The sequence below is a fragment of the Molothrus aeneus genome, chromosome 1, assembly GCF_037042795.1.
Source record: "Molothrus aeneus isolate 106 chromosome 1, BPBGC_Maene_1.0, whole genome shotgun sequence".
Lineage (NCBI taxonomy): Eukaryota > Metazoa > Chordata > Aves > Passeriformes > Icteridae > Molothrus > Molothrus aeneus.
In genome coordinates this window covers 83,964,550-83,985,817 of record NC_089646.1, presented here as the reverse complement: position 1 = coordinate 83,985,817, position 21,268 = coordinate 83,964,550, and the positions used below count along the sequence as shown (strand labels likewise).

Below are 21,268 nucleotides of genomic sequence, written 5' to 3'. Positions count from 1 at the left end.
AATATGAAATATGACTAAAGTGGGCTTTGACAGTTTTTAATACAAATATGACATGTAGTTAGTAAGCTTTAAATGATTCTTTAGAAAGTATACTTAGTACCCTAAGGGTCTTCTAATAAAAGTGGAGTGGATTTGAACTCTCTGAGCTGCCAGGTACTTTGTAATACCTTCTTAAGACAGGACAATGGTTTAATTGTAAGTCTTCTCTCAAAAAAAAAAAAAAGTAGGTGTTCACAATGTGAAGATTAAGAACCTAATTTACCCATTCTCATTGCTCTATTTGCACCCTATTTGTAACTCCACAGTTGCATGTCCTGTGGAGTTCAAACTAGTGTAAAATTAATGAAGCGGTGAAACAAAATGTTTTATATTGAGTACAAAGTATGGTGTATTGTCAAAGCAGTTCTTTCCGTTGACACCATTGTCTCTGAAAGGTGGCAAAAGTTTTCAACAAAATCACATTTTTAATGAAAAAAATCTTGCTTTGAAAGGATACAGCTGTGGCCTCTCTCTGCATAGCTGGCATGTTTCCTACAAATAGCAGTCTCTTTTCAGGTAGCCTCCTCAAGCTCTTAAAAGCTATAGGTGAAATCTCAAAAAGTTCATTATTTACACTTAATTTACCTTGTCTTTAACTAAAATGCAAAATTTACCTCTAAAATGTGTTCAGGGGAATTAACAGTTTTTGTGAAATTCCTAGAATGTATAGAAGAAAGATTTCTGTGTCTTTACAAGAAATCATCCTAGCTACAAGAAATTATACTATGGTTTCAAATTAGGATAGTTTGAAACCCCCCCAGTACTGTACATGGTATCAGAAAAAACTTCCAGTGACACTCAAGAAATCCAAATCTGTTGAGTGGAATTGCACAGATACTCTGTCACAGAGCTGTTAATGCACAACAGAGTGTGTGCACGGAGGGGCTTGAGCAAAGCATATTTGCAGGACCGGGAACTCTCTGGAAGTTTGGATCATGAGCACCAGCTCAGCCCTGAGGGGAATTCCTCTTTGTTCCAAGCTTCCAATCAGGATTTGTAAGAGATCCTCAACTTGGTTTCTGAAAGAGAATGGTTTTTTCTGTCATTTTTAATAACAGGCAGGAGTATCAGTTTAGATCTCTTTGATGGAGTCTTAGGTCAGCAGTGATATGAAAGGACATTGGCTTGGTTTTACTCCTTTTATTTTAACCTTGGAGACATTGGAAATGTAGTGAGAATGACATGGAAAAGTTAATAACAAATTCACCACTATAACAAATTTTTCACCAAAATGCTATTATCAGAATTAGTAAGAAACACATTTAATATACTCAGGATTTATCTGCACTACCAAACAGCCTTGTTCAAATGCCCTTCATGTTAAGATATCTGGCGTGAAAAAATGGAAAATATCATTGAGCTCTTTCTGGAGAACAAATAAATGCCTAGATAACTTATAAATCAAAACAAATTTCTGTCTTAAAACTCCAATGTCATTGACATTCAGTGCTCTTAGGGAATAAAGACAGATTTATAATTTATGATTAAACTTGTTCTGATTAATGTTCTCAACCCATACGAAATCTAGTGAATTAGAAACAGATTAAGTAAACTTCGTGGTGCGCGAGATTTTACTGAAATCCTTTTGTACATTGGCCATCAGAGGGAGCTGGTGTTGTCCCAGATTCACAGTGGGAGAGCAAGAAAAATAACACTACGAGTGAATTTCAACGTGATAGATTACAAAATTACACAAAGTTCTTTAGTTTTTGGAGTAGTTGTTATTTTACTCTTTTCTGCAACTAAAAATTTAAAAAAATTGTTTCTAGGTTATTTTAAAATCAGTTTCCTCACAAATAAGAAAATGAAGATAAAATTATATTTTCAGGTGATGCCACTGTGACGGCATCTTCCAGATGCAAGCTCAAATTTTTGTTTTAAGCTTTCTCAAATTATGGTGCCTAGATATTGCCTCTGTATCTATAGCAGCTGTATCCAAAGTGTGGTAACTAGTGCATATGGTTGGTATATGTGCTTAAAACATGTGTAAGTGCATAGGAGTAGGTCAGGTTTAGTGCCAGTACAGATAGGCTCTGTTCTGCTAGGTGGATCTTATCAACTTGAATGTCAGAATTTTAAAATCATGACCAGATCAGTTTAGTATCCATCTTCTTTCACAGACATATTACTTCATTACCATTAATTCAGTCACTTAGAGACTAAAATCTCTGCTTTTCAAAACATCCTTAAAATACTTTAGGGTTTTTTCTTTACAGTTGGAATCTTTGAGGATCAAAATGAATATTGTCTTTCTCACTGGGCAGATGGCTTTTTTTTTTCCTTTTCTAGTGACAAGGCTTTAGAATAATATTAAACTTTGAACTCATTCCATTTTTATTTTCAGAAAATGTGCTACTAGTGCAGCAATGAAAATTATTCTGGGCAGGTAAACTATTGAGAAAGATATTCTAAATATATGAATGGAAAAAGTAAATATTTCTCTTCTCGTTGTTTTTTAACTGGAATTATTTAAAGCTGTGTGTAGTATCTAGAGTGCTCCAGTAAGTGCCAAGGGAGAATGATTGGCAGAGAAATCATCCAGTTCCAACTGTATGATGAGTGCAAAGAATTATGATGCATTTGTTTATTAAACATATGGCCATCCAATCTATCATATGCCCATCATTTGTCCCTTTTTTCTGCTTTTTTAAAGTAAACTCTGTGGTCATGATTCTCAAACCCTCATCATTTATGTGTACAGTCAGTTTAAGCCCTCCTTATTGTTCTGTCACACTTCAAAAAGTGCCTCTTTTTGAAAGCTGGGCTGTGTGTGTGTATGACAGCAGCTCTGTCTTCTGAGCTTGGCTTCCAGTCACTACCATGGCTCTCAATATATATTTAGTACATGCAGTAGGCACCATTTAGCGTTCCATACCAAAGTACATGTTATTTTAGAAGACAGAATGGAACTTATTCCATCCCTCGAAAATTACAGCCATGTTGTTTTCTGATGTCATTGTAAAACTATGGACTCCCTCCTCAAGGACAGTGAAACAAAATTGCTGTCTCTGTTTACACTTCTTATTCATAAGCTTGTGCTATAGCAGCTCTGTGGCTACAGAAGTCCACTGTTAAAATTCATTAGAAGTTGACAAAACAGAAAGTGACATAATTAATTCTTTGTTTATCCAGAAGAGCTTACTGGTAATAAATGCTGATTTTTGCTGAGGTGGCCAAGGGGAAAGGTGATCTTGTATATTTCCCTGCAAGAATCCCGTGCTTTATTCCTTTTTTATTGCATATTATTGTGGCACCATTTTGTAGTGGTAAATGACTGCTGAAAGCATCAAGTCCAAAGAAATAATGAATGACTCTAGAAGCTGGCAGCATACTGAACAGGTATCAACTACCTGTTGAGTCCTTTATATTCCTTGAATGTACCTTGAATATGAAAAAATTATTTATTCTGTTCACTTCTAATAAGAAAATAGTAAATTTGGGTCACCAGATCTGCTTCATTTTCTCATACCTTGAAAAAGTTCTAAGGAAGGAGACTGAGTCCTGGGTACAAACACTGGTTGGAAAGTGGGGGTAATTTCATATTCCCTTACATTCCCCTACACTGTGCTGCCTGCCTGTATTGGAAATAAGAGTTGTGGTTTTGCACACTTTGAGCCAGAAATCTGTCTGAGTGTAAGGAAGCACAAGCACTTTAAATAATCAAAGAAAATATTTTCTGGTTACATTAGTATGGGATTAGACCCCAGTGAATCAAATAGTCTTTCTAGACACATTTCCTGGTATTTAGATTTTTATCTGGCTACTTACCTATTTCATGTAGTGTGGAATAAACCTGAGCTTCCCTTCTCCCATCCTGACTAAATGTCAAGACATTTCTTCTCTTAATTCCCTTGCAGACCAGCTTTGCAATCCAAGTGGTCTGTGAATGTTTGTTCCAAGTGAAACCAAATTCCCTGTTGTCCTCCTCCTTCATCAAAAGAAGAGCAGTTTTCACTACAGCAGCTGTGTCTTTAATAACTGAGTGGCATCTTAGGCATACTCTGCTGCCCTTGAATGGTGGAATGTGAGGATGTTGTCACAGCCATACACACAGAACAATTTACACTTCATCAGTAACAAGGAGGGACTAAACAAGTGTGTTCAACCAAAAACATGCATGTGGTGCAAGTGTGTGTGTGAGAACTTTCATCCTGGGTGTGAATTTGAAGTTCTGCCAGGTTTACACATAAGGTATGGGCCAAATAAAACTGGAAGGTTGGTGCTTTAAGTGGTGTATGTAGTGCAAGATCCTACTGATTCAAATGCAGGCAATGCTCATGGAGCTGCTGTAAACAAACTGTTGAAATTTTTTCTCTTTTTCAGGTAGGTGATGATTCTAATACCAAAGTGCTTTTCCATCCTTAGACATGCTCATACCCAGCTTTTCCCATTACCACTTCTAAGTCAGAAAACACTGACTAAAATTCCTGCCTACTTTCTGCTATGAAATTGAGAATTCTGGCCATGCACATTCACTTCGGGGTTTCGGGCATGAGGCAGCGAAGGCTGAGAGCAGAGAGAGCTTCTCCTTTGTCAGCTCCTTTTGTGGATTCCATAATTGTGGTTCCTGGCATGGATAAAATAATTACTTTCTAACCTACTACCATAAGCAAAGTCTGGGTAATGGAGGACAAAGACAAAAGAAGATGGAGGAAAGACCAAGAAAGGAAGACCATGATGGACAAATACAATTTTTTCTTCTAAGAGTATAGGGATTAAAAGGTGAAAATAGGTGAAAATAAAGTTGCTAAATATATGGTACCCTCCCATAAACAGTTGAAGATTGGTAGGGGATTATCTGCGTACTTGTTAGAGTAAACAAAACAACAAATTTTTCTACTTTTCAAGCATCTGATAAAAATCATTATTGTTTTCTGATTTTTAAAGTGTGTATGTAAGCATTTTTCTCTTCCATGTTTTTTTTCCTCAATTTTTTCACTTGACAAGAAGGTAAAAACTAAAAGGAAAATATTTTTACAGTTTGTAAAAGCATAAACCTTAATGATGAAATAGTTTCAATATTTTTTTCTCAACTATGTGAAAACATGCAAGAGATCTATTTTTAAGGTGTATCTGTGGATGAAACAGTCAAGATTTAAATGAATATACTTCTTAAAACATAAGAAGTATGACAAATTATGTAAGAATTATAAAGACTGTAAGAAAAGATAATTACTGGCTTTCAGTTCAAGTTCAGAGCCTTGTTTACTTCACTTTTACTTGTAAGAGATGGAGCATTTTGGAAGGCAAACAAACTGTTACAGACTTGTTCTCCAGAAAGCCTCACAGTGGACTGCCAAGGACTGCAGAAGGGCCACCCTTTGGAACTTCCAGGTGCTGTTGGAAGTAGATGACACTTTGGGGACTACTTTGTGAATGCATTGGTATATTGGTTTTGTTCTGAAACCCTTTTTGGGTGCTCCCAGTCTCAGACATGCTAAATCAATGCTTGGGAATGACACAATTATTTTTATGCCACTGTTCTCCCAAAAATAAGAAATATCTTTTTTTACTTTTTTTTTTCTTTCTTTTTTTTTTTCCCAGAAGAGATCCTGTCCCAATTAAATACAATGTATGTGAATATTTTATTGATTACTTACAGTTTAAAACTGTATTTTTTAATTTCTAAAACCCTTCTCTGCTTGCCTTCAGAAAATTGGAACAATACGCTGATTAACTGACCAGTCAGTTAAAGAAACTTTGAGGTTTAAGTGTCCAAGTTTTCCAAATGAAAACATTTAGGTTAAAAAAAAAAGGCATGCATATACTGTAATTTGCTTGTTTGCTCCACTCCCTTGTGGACATGCCCAGTTTCCTTTGTACCTGGCAGCTTCCCTGTTCTGTATTCATCATGCTAACCAATGGGATTCAGATCTTCCTGAAATAAAATCATTTGTCTTCAGTCTGCTCTTGCAAAGGACACAGACTGTACTAGAATGTCTTTTCTGAACTTCCAGAGTACATTAAATATATGCCACTGTTCATAATACAAGGCTTTGGCAAAGTATCGATTGCTTTCTTCTACACAAAAAATCCCTGCACAGGGAAACTCCTTGTGGTTTTTTCCACAGACTTAAATTAGTGCCTTTGAGAAAATTAGCAGGCTGATAGTAATTGAGACAGAAGTCTTTAAATTTTCATGCTGTAATGAGAAGAGTAATAACAACCTACCAGCTTGATTCTGTGCTGGTTTGATAGGGGCTGCTCTAAGGTGAGTGGAAAGTTTTATAATACCATGCTGAAATTATGACTAACCAGGAGAATTAAGGTAATGTTGGAGCATTACTGTACAAACTGTACTGTACAAAGTGCAACAGTGGCCAGTCACACCTGCTAAAAATTTTTTTAAACACACTTCTTGGGTAATGGCTTTAGGAAAAAAATTGCCTGGTTCTTTGGAGTTTAAAAGAGAAGGTGCCGCTTTTTTTTTAATAGTCTTTAATTTTTTATTTAGGGATAAGAACAGTAAAGAGAGAGGATAATAATGAATAAAAAAGGGAAAAATAGATGGAGATTAAAATCCCAGGACCTTGAGGTTCTTGATCTTCAAACCCAAAAAGATTTGAGAATTTCTCCTTTCTTTTTTTCCTCTTTTATTTCTTATTTTCTTCCCCCAGACCACATCAAGTAAGGATTTCTTTTGAACTTTTGTATTAATGACTGAGTTCTCTGATATCTAAACCCCCTCACACTAGGGGTTGAAGTTTTGCTGTTGTTCATAGCATCCTTCTCTCAGTATCTCATCCTTCTCTCATCAGTATCCCTGGTAGAGAATAGAAAATAAGCTTTTACATGTAGATGAAAAAAGTTTATGTGCTCTGTCCTTCTACTTCTTTATTAAACTTTTGTAACTGAACTTCAGGCTCTTATCCTTCCTGACTCATTCAGGAGAAGCTGGTAGCCAGTTTAAAAGTTACTGGAGGGTTTCATAGACAAGCTTAAAACCTACAATTGGGTGACCTTCTCAGCCTTATTTGAGGAGGAACTGATGCTGAAAAGAAAGAAACTCAAAGGCATTTCCAAATTTCTCCCTTTTATGCTGATCCTATTTAAGCCCATCGACTCAGGTGAGAAATTCCCCAAACTAGCTTGCCTATTTTGAGCGTATGATCATAGCAAACCTTTAAATTCTAGAAATGGCCCTGCTCCAGCAAAGCACTTAAGCATGCTTAATCAGGTACCCCATTATACAGCATGCACATTATTATTGAATGAACTGTGTAAATGAAAGCCTTAAAATTCTTCACATGAATAAAAATGCAGACAAATTTTCCCTGTGGGGATTCATCCCATGCAGGAGATATCTGCAGCTTTGCATTTTAATCAGTGAATGGTCTGATCCTGCTGCTGTTGAAGTCAGGGACAGAACCTAACTGCTGCAGTGGAAGCAAGAGCTGATACTAACAGCACGTAATATGAAAGGGGAAAATGTTTTCCAAGTGGGTGTTCAGATGATGACCCATTTCTTGCATCAGGCTATTGTTCACCAGAGATGGCACTGCCATTAACGTTTTACTATCCACAAATCAGTACAAAGCATAACATCCAGTTACCGCTCTTGCATGTTTGCATTTCAAGTTAATAGGGAAAGAGAGCCCCAGGGCAAAGCATGATTGATGAGATAATTGACTTCACACGAGGACTGTGGAAGAGCAGGCCAAATTCAGCTCTGACTTAAGTATTTCTATCTCTACTTATGTCTGAAATAATCTGATGTAGTCCATCTGCTGCCAAAGAGGAGTGGTGGCATGACAGCAGTGCTCTTCTGTGAGCACTTTGTTCTCTACTTGTCCAGTATTCCCCTTCTTACAAGGCTCCCAGGAAGAGCCTCAGTGTGCACTGCTGGAAAAGAAAACTTCATGGATAGTGTGTGGACATCATAGTATCAAAAACCATAAAGTGGTTTGGATTGGAAGGGACCGTAAAGATCATCAATAGTCTAACACCCCTGCATGGATGGGGATACATTCCATTGGATCAGGTTGCTCAAAGCCTCATCCAACCTGACATCGAATTCTTCCAGGAATGGGGCATCCATAGCTTCTCTGGAAAACCTGTTGCATTGTCAAACGAAGAATTTCTTCACAATGTCTAGTCTAAACCCACCCTCTTCCAGTTTAAAGTCATTCCCCCTTGTCCTATCACTACATGCCCTTGTGAAAAATCCTTCTCCAGCTCTTTTGGAAGGCCCCTCTTCAAGGATCTGGAGCATGCTATGAGGTCTCCCCAGAGCCTTCTCTGCTCCAGGCTGAACAAATCCAGCTCTTTCAGCCTGTCTCCACTGGAGAGGTGCTCCACCCCTCTGATCATCTCCATGAACCTCCTCTGGACTCACGGTACCCTCCCTGCATTTGATTCTTGTCCTTTGCTGTGATTTCTTGGCTATGTCTGTATCACTGAAAAAGAAGTCTGTCTCTTGCTATAATTCCATAGAACCAATTGCCCTGGTGGTCCTCTGCAGCATGTGTAGTTTAGATCCAGGAGTGCCTGGCAGTGTTTTATGTTGAGTGTGTAATTGGCATGCACTGTCCTGGCCTCACTGCTCTTGGTTTGCCCTCATCCCAGCACAGGAGTCTGGTCTTCAAAGGGCCTAGGAAATTTCCTTTGAAAATGGTACAATGCCCTTATAGAGAGTATCACACGAGAACTTCAGGGAGATGCTATGTGTACTCCAACCCTTGGTTTTCTTCCCTACTAGAATAATTTTTTCTTTACTGGGCAGCTTCAGAAGGCAGAATGCTGTAGTGACAAGTGTTCACATACTCAAAGTAGTTTCTCACTAGATTTATGCTTTTACTGACATAATTGGATGTCTTTCAGCTCTGAGAAGTATGATAGCAGAGTAATCCAGTGTGCATGTCCAGTAAAATGTGTTATAACTCAGAAAATAAGCACGGTCTTCTAGGTTAAATTATTTCTGGAAATATAATTGCCAAAGTAAACCACCAGCCCAAGTTTATTGAAAAGCCTCTTGGAGGCAGAAGCACGTTTTTGACTGATCAGAAGGTCCAAGAAGAGTCGGTTCATGTACATCAAAAGAAGTCAGAGTAGAGTTTTGTGCCTTTATACTATGGAGGTGTATGAAAATGTTTTCATATCTAAATTTGGAGCTAGCTGTTGAAAATCTGTGTAGGTATTTACATTGTTGGTGGTTTGGCTGAAGTATGTTTTGGCCAATTAAATGGAGCTGTTTTATGCCATTTTAATTGTAAGTTAGGTGGTTTGTTCACAAAATTTTCTCAGGGCTCTGTCTGACTTCAGAGCTCTGTCTGACTAAGTTACTATCCTATAAAAAGAGAAAGAGATCGAAGGGAAAATGATGGCTGCACTGATGGGGGAACTGGAGGGTTCTGCAAGAGTGATGAAATCCCATTTTGTTAATCATCACTCCAGCCTGTAATTCACTATTAGCTTTTAGTATTAAGAAAAAACAGTATTTGTTGCCATTACTGCCAGTAAGTCTGCATTGATAAGAAGATTTTTTCTCAGATGTGCAGCAGTTCCCAGTAAAAATGCTTCTGTTCCCAAGACAAGTATACTTTGTCCCCAAAATTAGAAGGCAGCTGTTCAAAATTTTTTATTTGTATGTGTGTAATACCTAATGGTTTCAGTAATAGATTATTACAGATTGACCTGATTCTCTTTCACCCTTCCTAACTTTTAATCACTTTTAATTCAGAAATAAATACACAACTGGGAGTAGAGTTCTGGAAAGTGCTCTTAAATCTTACAAGGGTGCCTGTACATATGTGTATGTGTGCTTGGTTTAGGGTTGGGTTTTTGTGTCTCTTCTTTGCTGAGTTTGCTGGCAGCCAGTTGCTGGGGAAGAAAAGGATAATTACAATGCAAAATTGTCTTATGTTTTTCTCCTGTGGATGATGCTATAAATATAAAATTGCAGTAGAGATTTTATGGAATTGTTAACAAACTAAGGAAATAATTAATTGATGCAGAGTGCACAAGGGGAAAAAGATAGTGAAGTTTAAAAAGAGATGTTGGGCAAATAGCCTTTTTCTGTGGTCTTAAAATCACCTAATAAAACGTTGTTTTATTGCACAGGTACACTAATCATTTCTCCTTTTAATCATTGCACTGCATATGCTTTTCAAGCAATTTTATAGAGTGTGTTCTCTAAGGTGGCTCATGAAAATCACCTTCACAGTCCATTTGTTTAGATACTGCAGTGTGCCTGAGTGAAAGCCGACCACCTCTGAAAAGGATGCAAATTGCCCAAATCTATCACTTAAGACTAATAATTCCCTGCAAAATGGGGAGAGTGGGTTATTTCGTCACCAGGCTCATTTACTGGACAGTCTCTGGTTTTAGAGCTAGATTTTCCTGTCCTGCAAACAACCCCAAAGAGCCCTGTTATTTAACACAGCATGTCACCACTGTTACACGTGGTGATTTATGAAAGTGCAAGTTCGAAGTTATCTATAACTGCTCTTAAATATATTTCTGTGTTATCATCCTCCTCTAACCTACATTGTCTGCTTGTTAGTAGTCTTTTTGAATTGCACAAATTAGGCACCTTGCCCCTCTCCTCACCTGAAGTAAGGGACCATCCAGAGCCCTGAAATCACCTTGTGAATCATTCTAGCTTGCTGTTAACCTCAGAAAGTGAACACCAGGAACTGTTACAAAACTTTCCCCATCATACTTCATTGTGTATAAAAGGAAATTAACAACTCACACTACTGGTTCATTTTCTAAAATCTGTCCTTCCCAAAGCCAAGTGACAATGTTCTCTGGTTAATCAAGGAAAGATCTACTTTGACACATGATCCTTTTTCTGTCAAAGAGCATTTTACTCTCTGTGTCGCTTTTATGACATCTGATCCCTTTGAATAAGGAAGGCTAGTTACTGGCTATGATGTAGAGTTGTCAGAGAGTCCAAACAAGGCTTTTATAAAAGCAAGGAGCTAGTGGGTTCAAGAGGGTGCCAAAACAGAGAGGATGAAAAGCAGTTCAGCAATAGCAGCAGCATTCTAGGTCAAATGGGCTTTGCAGGGGTCAGAGAGTCTTTTTCAGTCACTGAAGAAAGGATTGTGGGAAAGAAATAGGAATAATAATGTCCAATATGTTGATTTTCCCCTGTCTGAAAATCTGTGCTGCATTAGTTCAGAAATTTTTCTTTGCTTGTTTGGCAGGCGGTAAAAATAAGAGTCTGAAATGAGAGAGGGTAGCAGACATTTACTTGCAGGGGTAGATTCCTCTGAGACTTTCAAGAGCCAGCAGACATTTTAGGTTGTGTTGTTTTGAGAGAGAGGCTTCAGGATCATTTTCAGTATATGTTTGAAAGGAAAAGCAAACATTAGTGCACAGATCTTCACAGCTGCTTGTACATGGAAAAAACAATGGAGGGACTGGAACACTCTTCACTTCTCGTTCCCTGGCTTGATCCTATCTTGTATTGCCTTTGGTGTAGGAAACTCCACTGCCAAAAAGCTTTTGTGAAAGTTACAATACTTTTCTGTTGTGTTATCAACTAACAACAGACAATTTTAACCCCAAGGGAAGTGCTTAACTACCTCAAATTCATAAGGCAGGTTAAATGAGTCCACATTTTATTTCTTTTTCAACCATAGGAGGGTAGATGTAGGTAGCTAAGTTAACTGTCATTAGTTTGGGACTGACTGAGGAAATGCTGAAGATTCACAGGGTGCAACTAATGACATTCCATTTGTACCTTTCTGATGATATGTCTGGTGAGACATGTCCTTTGTGAGTCTTTTAATTTTTGTTATTGGCTAGCATGTAAAGGAATGGATTTACTTTTGTTTGCAGGGTTTGCAGTAAGAATGACTTCAATTAAAGAGCCTATTGGAAAACATGAGGATGGGGCATAAGACTAGGAAGGAGACTGAAAATATCTCATTATGTGAGACTGGAAGTCGCATGCAGGGCTGTGTGAGTCAGCAACGTGCCCTTGCAGGGATGAAGCACTAACCACAGCCTCGGTTGCACTAGCAAGAGCACAGCCAGCAGATCACAGGAAATGATTATTCCCCTTTACTTGGCTACCATGAAGCCACATGTGAGTCCATTGTCCAAAAGTGAGTCCAGTTTTGAGTTCTGTGTAACAAGATACTGACACACCAAAGCAGAGGCAGCAGAGTCTGGCACAAAGCATCAAGGATGTGCATTAAGGTGCTGAGGCAACAGGGCATGTTCAGCTCTCGCCTGCAGAAGGGAACGGTAAGGAGAGTTTGAATGCTGTCTTGCATCTAAAGGAGGAGGGAAGACTGAGACAGAGTCTTCTCTGAGATTCACTGCAAAAAGATAATAAGACTGCAACAGTGACAAGTTGCAGCTAGAATTTTTTTAGTTTGACATTAAAATAATGTTCTTAAGTGGGAGAAGTATTAGATGCTGCCCAGGGAATGATTCATTATTTTTTCCAGAGAGACTGTTGGGTCTTCATGCTTGGAGATTTTCAAAGCTAAGCTGTTCAAGGCCCTGAGCTACTTTGTCAAAGCTGGAAGATAGCCTTGCTTTGAGGAGGACATTGAACTAGGTGACCTCCAGAGGTTCTTTCCAAATGAAACTGTTCTGTGATTCTGTGACCTAAATAAACTAAGCCAACATTAAGCTGCTCTACATCCTCATTTTGGAGGAGGGCTGGAGCTGCAGAGCATGGTACCTCAGCTCAGTCTTTCCTGGCCTCTTTTTGATTTTCTGCAAGGCAGTTCCAGAAGTTGGGAGAGGAGTGCTTTGGAATTGATCCATTACCCTGCTCCCCTAATAATATTGTTAAAGTATAACAGTGGTCATTTATTTTCTCTTTGTTTCTTTGAATTTTTTTAAAAAAGAAGAAAGTATGCACTTAGGTTCAAACATACTAAAATTAAAATTTTAATTATGATAGAGAGAAGATCACCCAGACTGTGTACTGCTTTATCTGCTCATTGAGTGATCTTTAACACTTATCTCTACATACAGGTTTTTATCCATGAGAAAAATGAGTAAAATGTAACAAGAACACATTGTACCTGTGTGAAAACCCTTAAGCTAATCCTGTGTTCTTCATTTTCATAATCTCTATTAATAATTGCCATAACAAATGTTATCTTTTCCTGTTTCTTCCATCAGGCTTCTCCCAAGCATATGAAAAAAAATGCACAGTATTTTAATACTGGTCTTTTGTGATGGTCTCAACTTTTTACTGCCAGGACAAATATTTAGAGCAGTGTTTCTTTCTCCAGATAGAAGTTTTAAGTACTGTCAGTGAAATAATTATGTTATAATTTGGGGATCATTATAAGAATTAATAATCTTTAATATCATGAAGTTTGTGGTAATTTTTTACAACTTCATTATAATAGACCACTTGGACTACAGCAAAGCAATTTTAGTCCATGAAAAAAAAGTTCTTTGGCAGTGGAACAAATGATGAAAGAAATTGTAAAACAATTACCAACGTGTTAGCAAGAGTTAGATAAACTTAGAGAAACTCTGCATCTCTAAAATGATTGTGAAGTTCAGGTTACTCATCATGTAATGATGGAATCAACTGTTACATCTTATGTCTGTCCTTATTGAATGTAATAACAAAACATCAGCAGTGCTGTAAAACCAGGTCACGGCACTTCCTGAACAGTTAGGATTTACACTCTGTGCCCATTGGACTCAGAAGGGGTGATAACTTGGGATTTCGTGACTGATTTTGTAAGTCCAGGTGGGATAGGCATCTTTTGAACACTTACGTCCAATTCTAATCTAATTCAATTTTGATAGTGGTTATTTTCATAGTCGTAAACAGAGTGAGTATTTTACCCATTGAAATCTTCACATATTGAATTAAATCTTCATTTCTGAAAGTGCTGATTCACATTTAAACCAGGTGAGGTTTATCTGTCTCCCCATCGTTGGCATTCTGGATGAGTAATGTGTACATATATGCGATATCAAACTGCACAAGTGCAGATATGATTCCTCTAAACTCAAAATTCAGTGTTTTCCTAATTGCTTACAGGCTATTGAGATTAAAGCAACAAGATCTCTTTTGTGTTAAACAAGAAGCTCACATTCCTTACTCATGAGCTACTCTCCTCTTTCCCTCTTGGTGATCACGGGCAACATTTTTGCAAACAGACATCCCAGTCCATCCCCCTCTGCAAGAAAGCCTTTGTAACTTGTGGCTGACCTAATTGTGCAACGACAGCCCTGCTGCTGCAAATCTGGGGAGATCCCTGGTGCAGCACTCATGTGGGCTTAGCAGTGTCTGCAGCAGGATATAGGTAAGCAGCAATGCAAGGCTTTGAAGGATTCTCTCCATTTTCATGTGGGGGTGAGATGTCCCAAGGAAATTTTAGAATAACTTGGAGACCATGGACTGACTTCTACATGCTTTTCAGTACCACATCCCACCTGATGCCAGTGAATAAGGTTACGTTACTGAAAATTGTTATACATTTGAAAACTCAGCCTTCTGTATAGAAATCTTTCAATACTGTATTATCTGTGGCAGTTGTAATTTGTGCTTTCAATTCTGAAGTACTTGCTGAATACTCTTTCTTAACTTGGATATGTCTGCATGAGGTCCTGGGGATCAGAGCCTGAATTTGTCTTAGTGTTATGACAGAGGAAAGAGAAGAAAATGTTGAGATTTTTTTTCCTTTATTTGACCAACAAAAAACTTCAGCAGTGCCATCATTGTGGTCACACTGTGTTAGTGTGGGGTGGAGAAAAAAATGCAAAACTTGCAAGGCAGAAGCACATCTACCACTAAATGTTATCCTGTTCTCCTTGTAGAATTAGAAAGCTTTATAAAGTATTTTCGGTCTCCTGAAGACAAGACCACTCAGTAATGTTGAGGTAGGCTTTCTTCATGTCATGTATCATTACCCGATAATGCCCATCCCATCTTCAGTTTGCACCAGTGAAGACTTAATAAGACTTAATGTAGGAGGAAGAATAGTTCTTACTTAATCCATCCAAGAATGGCTCAAATTTGAAACAGGGGTGTTTTAGTGCTGCTCTTAGCTGAAACAAGGTTGTTAACATGACACAGAACCATCACAGTCGTGTTTTATGTGTGTGCTTTCATGTTCAGACAAGTAGTAGTGGCAATCAAAATGGTTTGCCTCAGCCAATAACTCTATTCAGTGCCGTGTGCTAACTGTGTTAAAAATTTATGAATCTTCTTGGTAAAGATAAAAATTAGGGAAGCACTTTGTCAAACTGATAGGTTTGAAGAAAGGGGAACATTTTAGTTTTGCTTGAGCTTTGGGAATTTAATCATTGAGTAAAAAGATGTCTATTTGTATTTCCATGCTTCAGGATAAAACTGCTGTTGAATGAGGAGGTTCTTATTCTGGCCTGAGTGATTCAGCTGCCAAGATCCAGATGTAACAGGGATCAGTTCACCCATGAACTCTGATAACAAGAGATTGGTTTTCCTTCTGTTTGTCAACATGTGGGGACAGTGGGCTGGAGTTTGGGATCCTGCAGCAGAGCAGGGAGAGACTTGAGTGTTGGTATTACTGAATAGGCAAGTAGGGCTCTGTGACCAAAAGGATCTAAATCTGTGAGCAGAAAGATGCAGGAAATAGTTGCAGGCAGGCAAGAAGAGGATGAGGAAATGCAAGAGACAGTGAGTGAGGAAAAGGCTGCCCCCTTCATGTCAGGATCTGGGAGTAGGTACTTGGCTATAAATTGCTATGCCAGCTATAGGGTGGAAGTCATTTATGGCATCCATGTGACAATAGATTTGTCATGTATTACAGGGAGATCTCTTTGCATCAAGGTATATATACTGCATTGTGCATTACCTCAAAATCTTTCTGTGTCCTTTCACTCTTCAACATCCACTCTATAAATTGATTTCTTTGTTATCCTACTTTGTCCTGGTTTTAACATATTGTAACTTTTACTAATGTTTGTTACTGGGCTTTTTTTGTTTGTTTGTTTATCTAAAAGCCAAGAAGCAATATACTCATACCTGTTTGTTCACAGTGAGTTTTTGTGGGGTTTTATTATTTGATGTTCAATGTCAAGCTATTAACATTTATCCTTCATGTTGGTGTTTTCATAACTGTAGTTCTATGGCTAGCATACTCAAATCCATTCAGCGGCACATACTTTGTTCTTGTAATTACCATTTTAAAATGGAATAATCTCTGAGAGTATATCCAGAATCTAGAACTAATGTTACAGAAAATAAGGTCAAAGAAATCAAATAACATTGCTTCCAAAGTTGCAATAGAGTCTTTGGATCATCTTCCATCATTAATATCAATTCTTGACAGCACTTAAAAGTTTAATCATGATTTGTAACCCTCTGAATTTTATTGCTTCTACTGTCGGAAATCAATTTCAGTACTTAATGGCATCTTGTAACCTCAGTCAAGGAGAATGTTGGCTTGATTTTTATTCTGCTTTTACTCAAAGCTTCACTGCTAAGCTATACCTTGACAAAATTATTTCTGTGACAGTCTTTGACAAAGTTGTTTTCAGTTCTCTGTCTTGAAAAAAATACTTTTGTGTATACAGCAGAATTCAGAAGTATTTCTCTCTGTTGATCATTTTTGTTGAGCTGTAGCTTTATGTATTCTCCAAAAAGCTGTTAATTCCAAGCTTAAAATACAGTGAAGTGTATGTTTAATCTTAGTCACACTTGCAGACCTTGGACTTCTCATGTAATTAACATCCACCACAAGTGTCTGGAAGATCAGACCATAAACTGTTGTTTAATCTTCCTGTTGCTTACTGAGGTTCAAGAAGAGAATGGAGCACACTTATAATTCCAAATTAAACATTTAGATTAGTCTTTATTGATTCCTTTTGATCAGGAGAAGTGTGTTTGGGCTTGATTCTGTTTCGTCACTCAGTAATTTCAGTCACAGAAATTTTTGACCTGGTTGGGAGCTCTCCTTTAGTGGCATAATTGCAGGATGAAATTGATTACATTTCTAAATATAAATTAGAATTGTGTTTTTTACCAAAAAGCACAAAAAGGGATAGCTCATAGAAACCAAACTAAAGTAGGGTACAAGAAATTATACTGTATCAAATCTCCTCTCAAAATTTGTAGCTTTTAATAGAATTAAACATGCAAAGGGTATATGCCTTGATCTCCTTTATAAATAACTAAACATTGGAAAAGTTTATATTTTAAGTATGGTACTGTCTACTTTTCTGTACAATTATTAGGAGATTTTGTATGCTTTGAAAAATAGAAAAATTGAAGGGTGATAAAATCAGTGGCACCCACTGGGCGAGGAGTAGGTCTAGTTTGCCAAGTGTCCTGACTGGGAAATGCTGCCCATTTTTACCTGTACACAGACTTCTTATTGGAAATATTATCTGTTTGGCATAGAATAGAAGAGAAATAATCAGATTATGTTGCCATAAGGAGCAATAGGAGAGATTTCTTGAACCATGTTATTTAAACTTCAGTCTAATTCCTCAGGAAACTGTCCCTGGAAAATTCTTTCTTCAGAGAATTAAGGAAACTGGTTTGCTTTGGAAGTTATAAGTTCCAAACCCCAGAGGACCAGCCTAGCAAACCACATCTCTAAAAGCAAAGGACATAATTTTTGTCACTTTTCAAATCATCTTTATCTTATATACAAATACTGAGCACCCTCCCTCACATTTCTAATGCATTTCATGTGGGTTTTTCCAATTACAAAGGGACAGCTCTCTGATTTATGTACTGATGACTTCCAGCTAACTTTCCTTGCTGTATTTCATTTAGAGAGCCTGCTGTCTACACATGATAATGTTTATGTAGTGGATGACACGGTTCTGGAGCTATCAGAGGTGGAAGAAACGGCATCAGAAAGCAGCTGCTTTGCATCAGAGGACACCACGGAGGACTCGGGTGTTGTGAGCTCCCCGTCTGACATTGTGTCTCTGGAGTCACAAAGTGACAGTATGAAGCTGAGAGACATCAGGCTGGTCAATGGCTACACGGACCCAGCTGAGGCAGATGCAGTGTGTGGCACAGGGGCGGGCCCTGTGCCGAATGCTTTCTGTGACAGCGTGGGACCTGACCGTGCTCCGCCGAGGTAAACATTTGCTTGCCACCAGCGCTTGTCCTCCTGCTAGGGACTCATTTAAGAAAACCAACTTATACTTTCTTCTGCTCTTTCATAAACCAGTACCAATGCCAAGTGACTCCTCCCAGTGAAAAGCTCACTGCCAAATCCCCTCAAGCGACATACTTGTAGCAACAGGCAAAGGTCACTTTTTTGTTTGAACTTGCAGTTACATTTCTTGCAAAAGACCGCTGCCCTCCAGAGTTGATTTCTTCAAGGAATATGAAAAAATTCTGTTACAGTTTCGTTTATTTTGTACTTCTGATAGCGTCTGAAGTTTTTAAAAAATGTTACCATATATTGATCCAGAAAAATTGCATGCAGGTCATATAATGGAAAATTCAAGCCACTGAAAGCCAGGTGGAAAAGGACTGTATGCAGTGAACTTTGGAGATTGGTTTGGAAATGTTTGCATACATATATATATATACACACACACACACATATAAATATATTTATATATATATACACACATATATATTTATATGTGTATATATATCTGTTCACCTAATGCTAACCTCCACTGGTGTTATACTTTGGGGTGGGGATCTTTTCAGCATATTTTCTTTTCTTTTCCCTCTTTTTTTTTCACCATAAACAAACATTTTTCTGCAGTTTTTGCAAGAAAATACGAGAACCTGGAGTTTAACTAGAAACTGCCTTCAAGCACAAATGACTCTGACACTGTTTGTTTGCCAAAACTCACATAGTTGGTGGCAGAGCTGCAAAGGGAACCCAAAATTTATAGGACTTTGCAAATACAAGCTGGCCAAATAGGAAGCTAGGTCTCCAGCAAGGAGGGTGGCCTGGTAATACTGACAGGGATCCGCTCTGTGTGATGCTGCAGAGTCATGGGACAGGGGCCAGAAATTCCTCTGAATTCTCAGTTGACACAAAGTCTGTGCTTTCTGGTCTCTCTCCATTCAGCTGCTAATCTGTACCCTCTTCATAAAAGCATGTATCATGACCTAGTTATTTCCATCCACACATTTCTGAGTGAGAACTTCATCTTGGATCATGCAGTGGGTGATAACTTAGGGATAAATTAGACCAAAGTCAGTATTTAACTTACTGGAATGATCTTGGGGTTTTTCTTTATCCATCAGTATCAATGGGGACAAGGTCAAGCTTTACTTAGATACTTGCTCCAGAATACATTATCCTTGTGATTTTTCCTTTTGCAGTGTCTTAGGTCCTGATGCAGTTTCTATTGAAAGGATTAGATAGGCTGGTATAGTAACTGCAATTAACATTCCAGACCTGATCCAAAAAAGCAACCCATTAATTTCAGTAGGCTTAGATTGGTCCTTTTGAGGTAAATAGGCTATCCCAACTTTCTTAAAAATGCAGGATCTAGAGTGGTTTGAAAAACACACATGCATGTTCAGTGGCGGAGGAGGAAGTTAGCATTTTGTTGACCAAAGACATCAAAGCAAAACCTTGCAATAACAATACTAATCAGCTACAATTTGGGGGGATCTTTTTCTGTTTTTTTAATCAAATGAAGGATTAACCACAGGTCATTATGACACACTCCCTCTTGAAAGTCAGTATTCCCTCCATCTTTCACCTCAGCCAAAGATACATATTCTGTTCATGACATTTAGAATTGTTCTTGCCCCACAAGCCCACATAATTTTTACTATTTGGAAAGAGTGCACAGAGAAGCTGTCCATCAGGACTTGGGTCCAGGGGTCTTGCTGAGCCAAAGGAGTGGAAGCTGGAAGCATGGTGTGATGCACTGCCCATTGCAGTCAGGAAGGCGCTGAGAGGCCAGTGCTGCAGGTTCCTGTCTTGGGCCCCCAGTTCAAGAGAGAGACTGGAAAACTCAGAGGATCCAGTGGAGAGCCACTGAGGGGGCTGGGGCACTGGAGCACTGGAGGTGTGAGGGGAATGGCTGCTCACAGTGGGAAAGCAATGTTGGTGAGGAGGGACCTGGTTGCAGTCTTTCCCTAACAGAAGGAAAACTATCAGGGTTCTCAGGCGTGCAGTGTGAAAGGACAAGAAGCAACTGTCACCAGCTTCTTTAAAGGAAATAAAAAATTAAATATGAGAGAATTCCTCAAAATGGGAATGGTTAGGCAGTGGAAGAGGTTCCCCAGAGAAGTTGAGGAGTTGAGGAATCTCCATGTCTGGAGATTCTCAGAAGTCAGCCTGGTGAAGCCTTGGGCAGCCTGTTCTGGCTTTGAAATTAGCCCTGCTTGGAGCAGGAGATTGGGCTAGGCTTCCAACTTTCTTCTTTCTTTTTTTTCCTGTGATTTTATAATGCTTAATATTCTGTATTTATCTAATATATCTGTCTGTAATTTAAAAACAGGGGTTTGGGACTGAAATAGGTTGTTGTTGTTTGGGACATGAAGTTGTTTTTAATAAATACTATTTATTTTTTCGGTTCTGAGACAGCAAAATTGCTCCAGATCAGCTTAGCAATATAGCAAAAACTTAACATTTGTGATGTGTTTTAATCTTATGTCAGCAACCACTTAGACTGACACAACAGTGATGCTGAGAGTAATATTCTTTAAAATATTATGCTTGGAATGTGCCAGGAATATTTGAAGATAAATCCATTTCCACTCATAACCTATCTTTGTAAACAAAGCAGCTTTGAAAATTGTGCTCCTCTAAATCCTTTTGAGGTCAAGCTGCTAGGTTTTTAAAAACCACTTCCTAAGTGTAGAGGAAAGGGAAAAAGGTATTTTTTAAAACTATTTGCATGAAATTCTTGTTTTAATCAGACATAAATCTGTTCTTAGTACCATTTTGAGTACAGACAAATTTGGAGAACATCAATTTCCATTTTCACTGTCAGAACAACTGCTACCCCACTAGTAAAATGTGTTGGGAACCCAGAAATTCTACATAGCTCTTTGATGAATGAGCTACTTCCAGGACCAAAGCAGCCTCATGAATCCCCAGACAAGTCAAAATGCACTTTGTGTGAACAACAGATACCAAACTATACAGAGTTTTAAGTGCATTTCATAAACTACAAAATATACAGGACATTTTTACACAGAGTTTTCTCATTCCTTTCTATCTTCTACTTTGTACCCTGGTGATCTATACTTAATTCTAAAAGGAAGATAAGAACAAAGAAATTGGAACAATGTGTTGCTACTGTGATGTAGTAGGGGTTAGCAGCAGTAAGACTGAGTTCTCCTTGAGTCCGAGATCTACTGGAG

General features: G+C 38.2%; 1 protein-coding gene across 3 annotated transcripts in view; it reads left to right on the top strand.

The window, feature by feature from the left end:
• The window catches only part of COBL (cordon-bleu WH2 repeat protein), a 156,622-nt gene that overhangs the window by 112,675 nt on the left and 22,679 nt on the right, over positions 1 to 21,268 (top strand). For all 3 annotated transcript variants that reach the window (XM_066560102.1, XM_066560093.1, XM_066560085.1), the window contains one exon: positions 17,741 to 18,053. In XM_066560102.1, the coding sequence (XP_066416199.1) occupies positions 17,741 to 18,053 (313 nt within the window). The remainder of the gene's footprint in view (positions 1 to 17,740; positions 18,054 to 21,268) is intronic.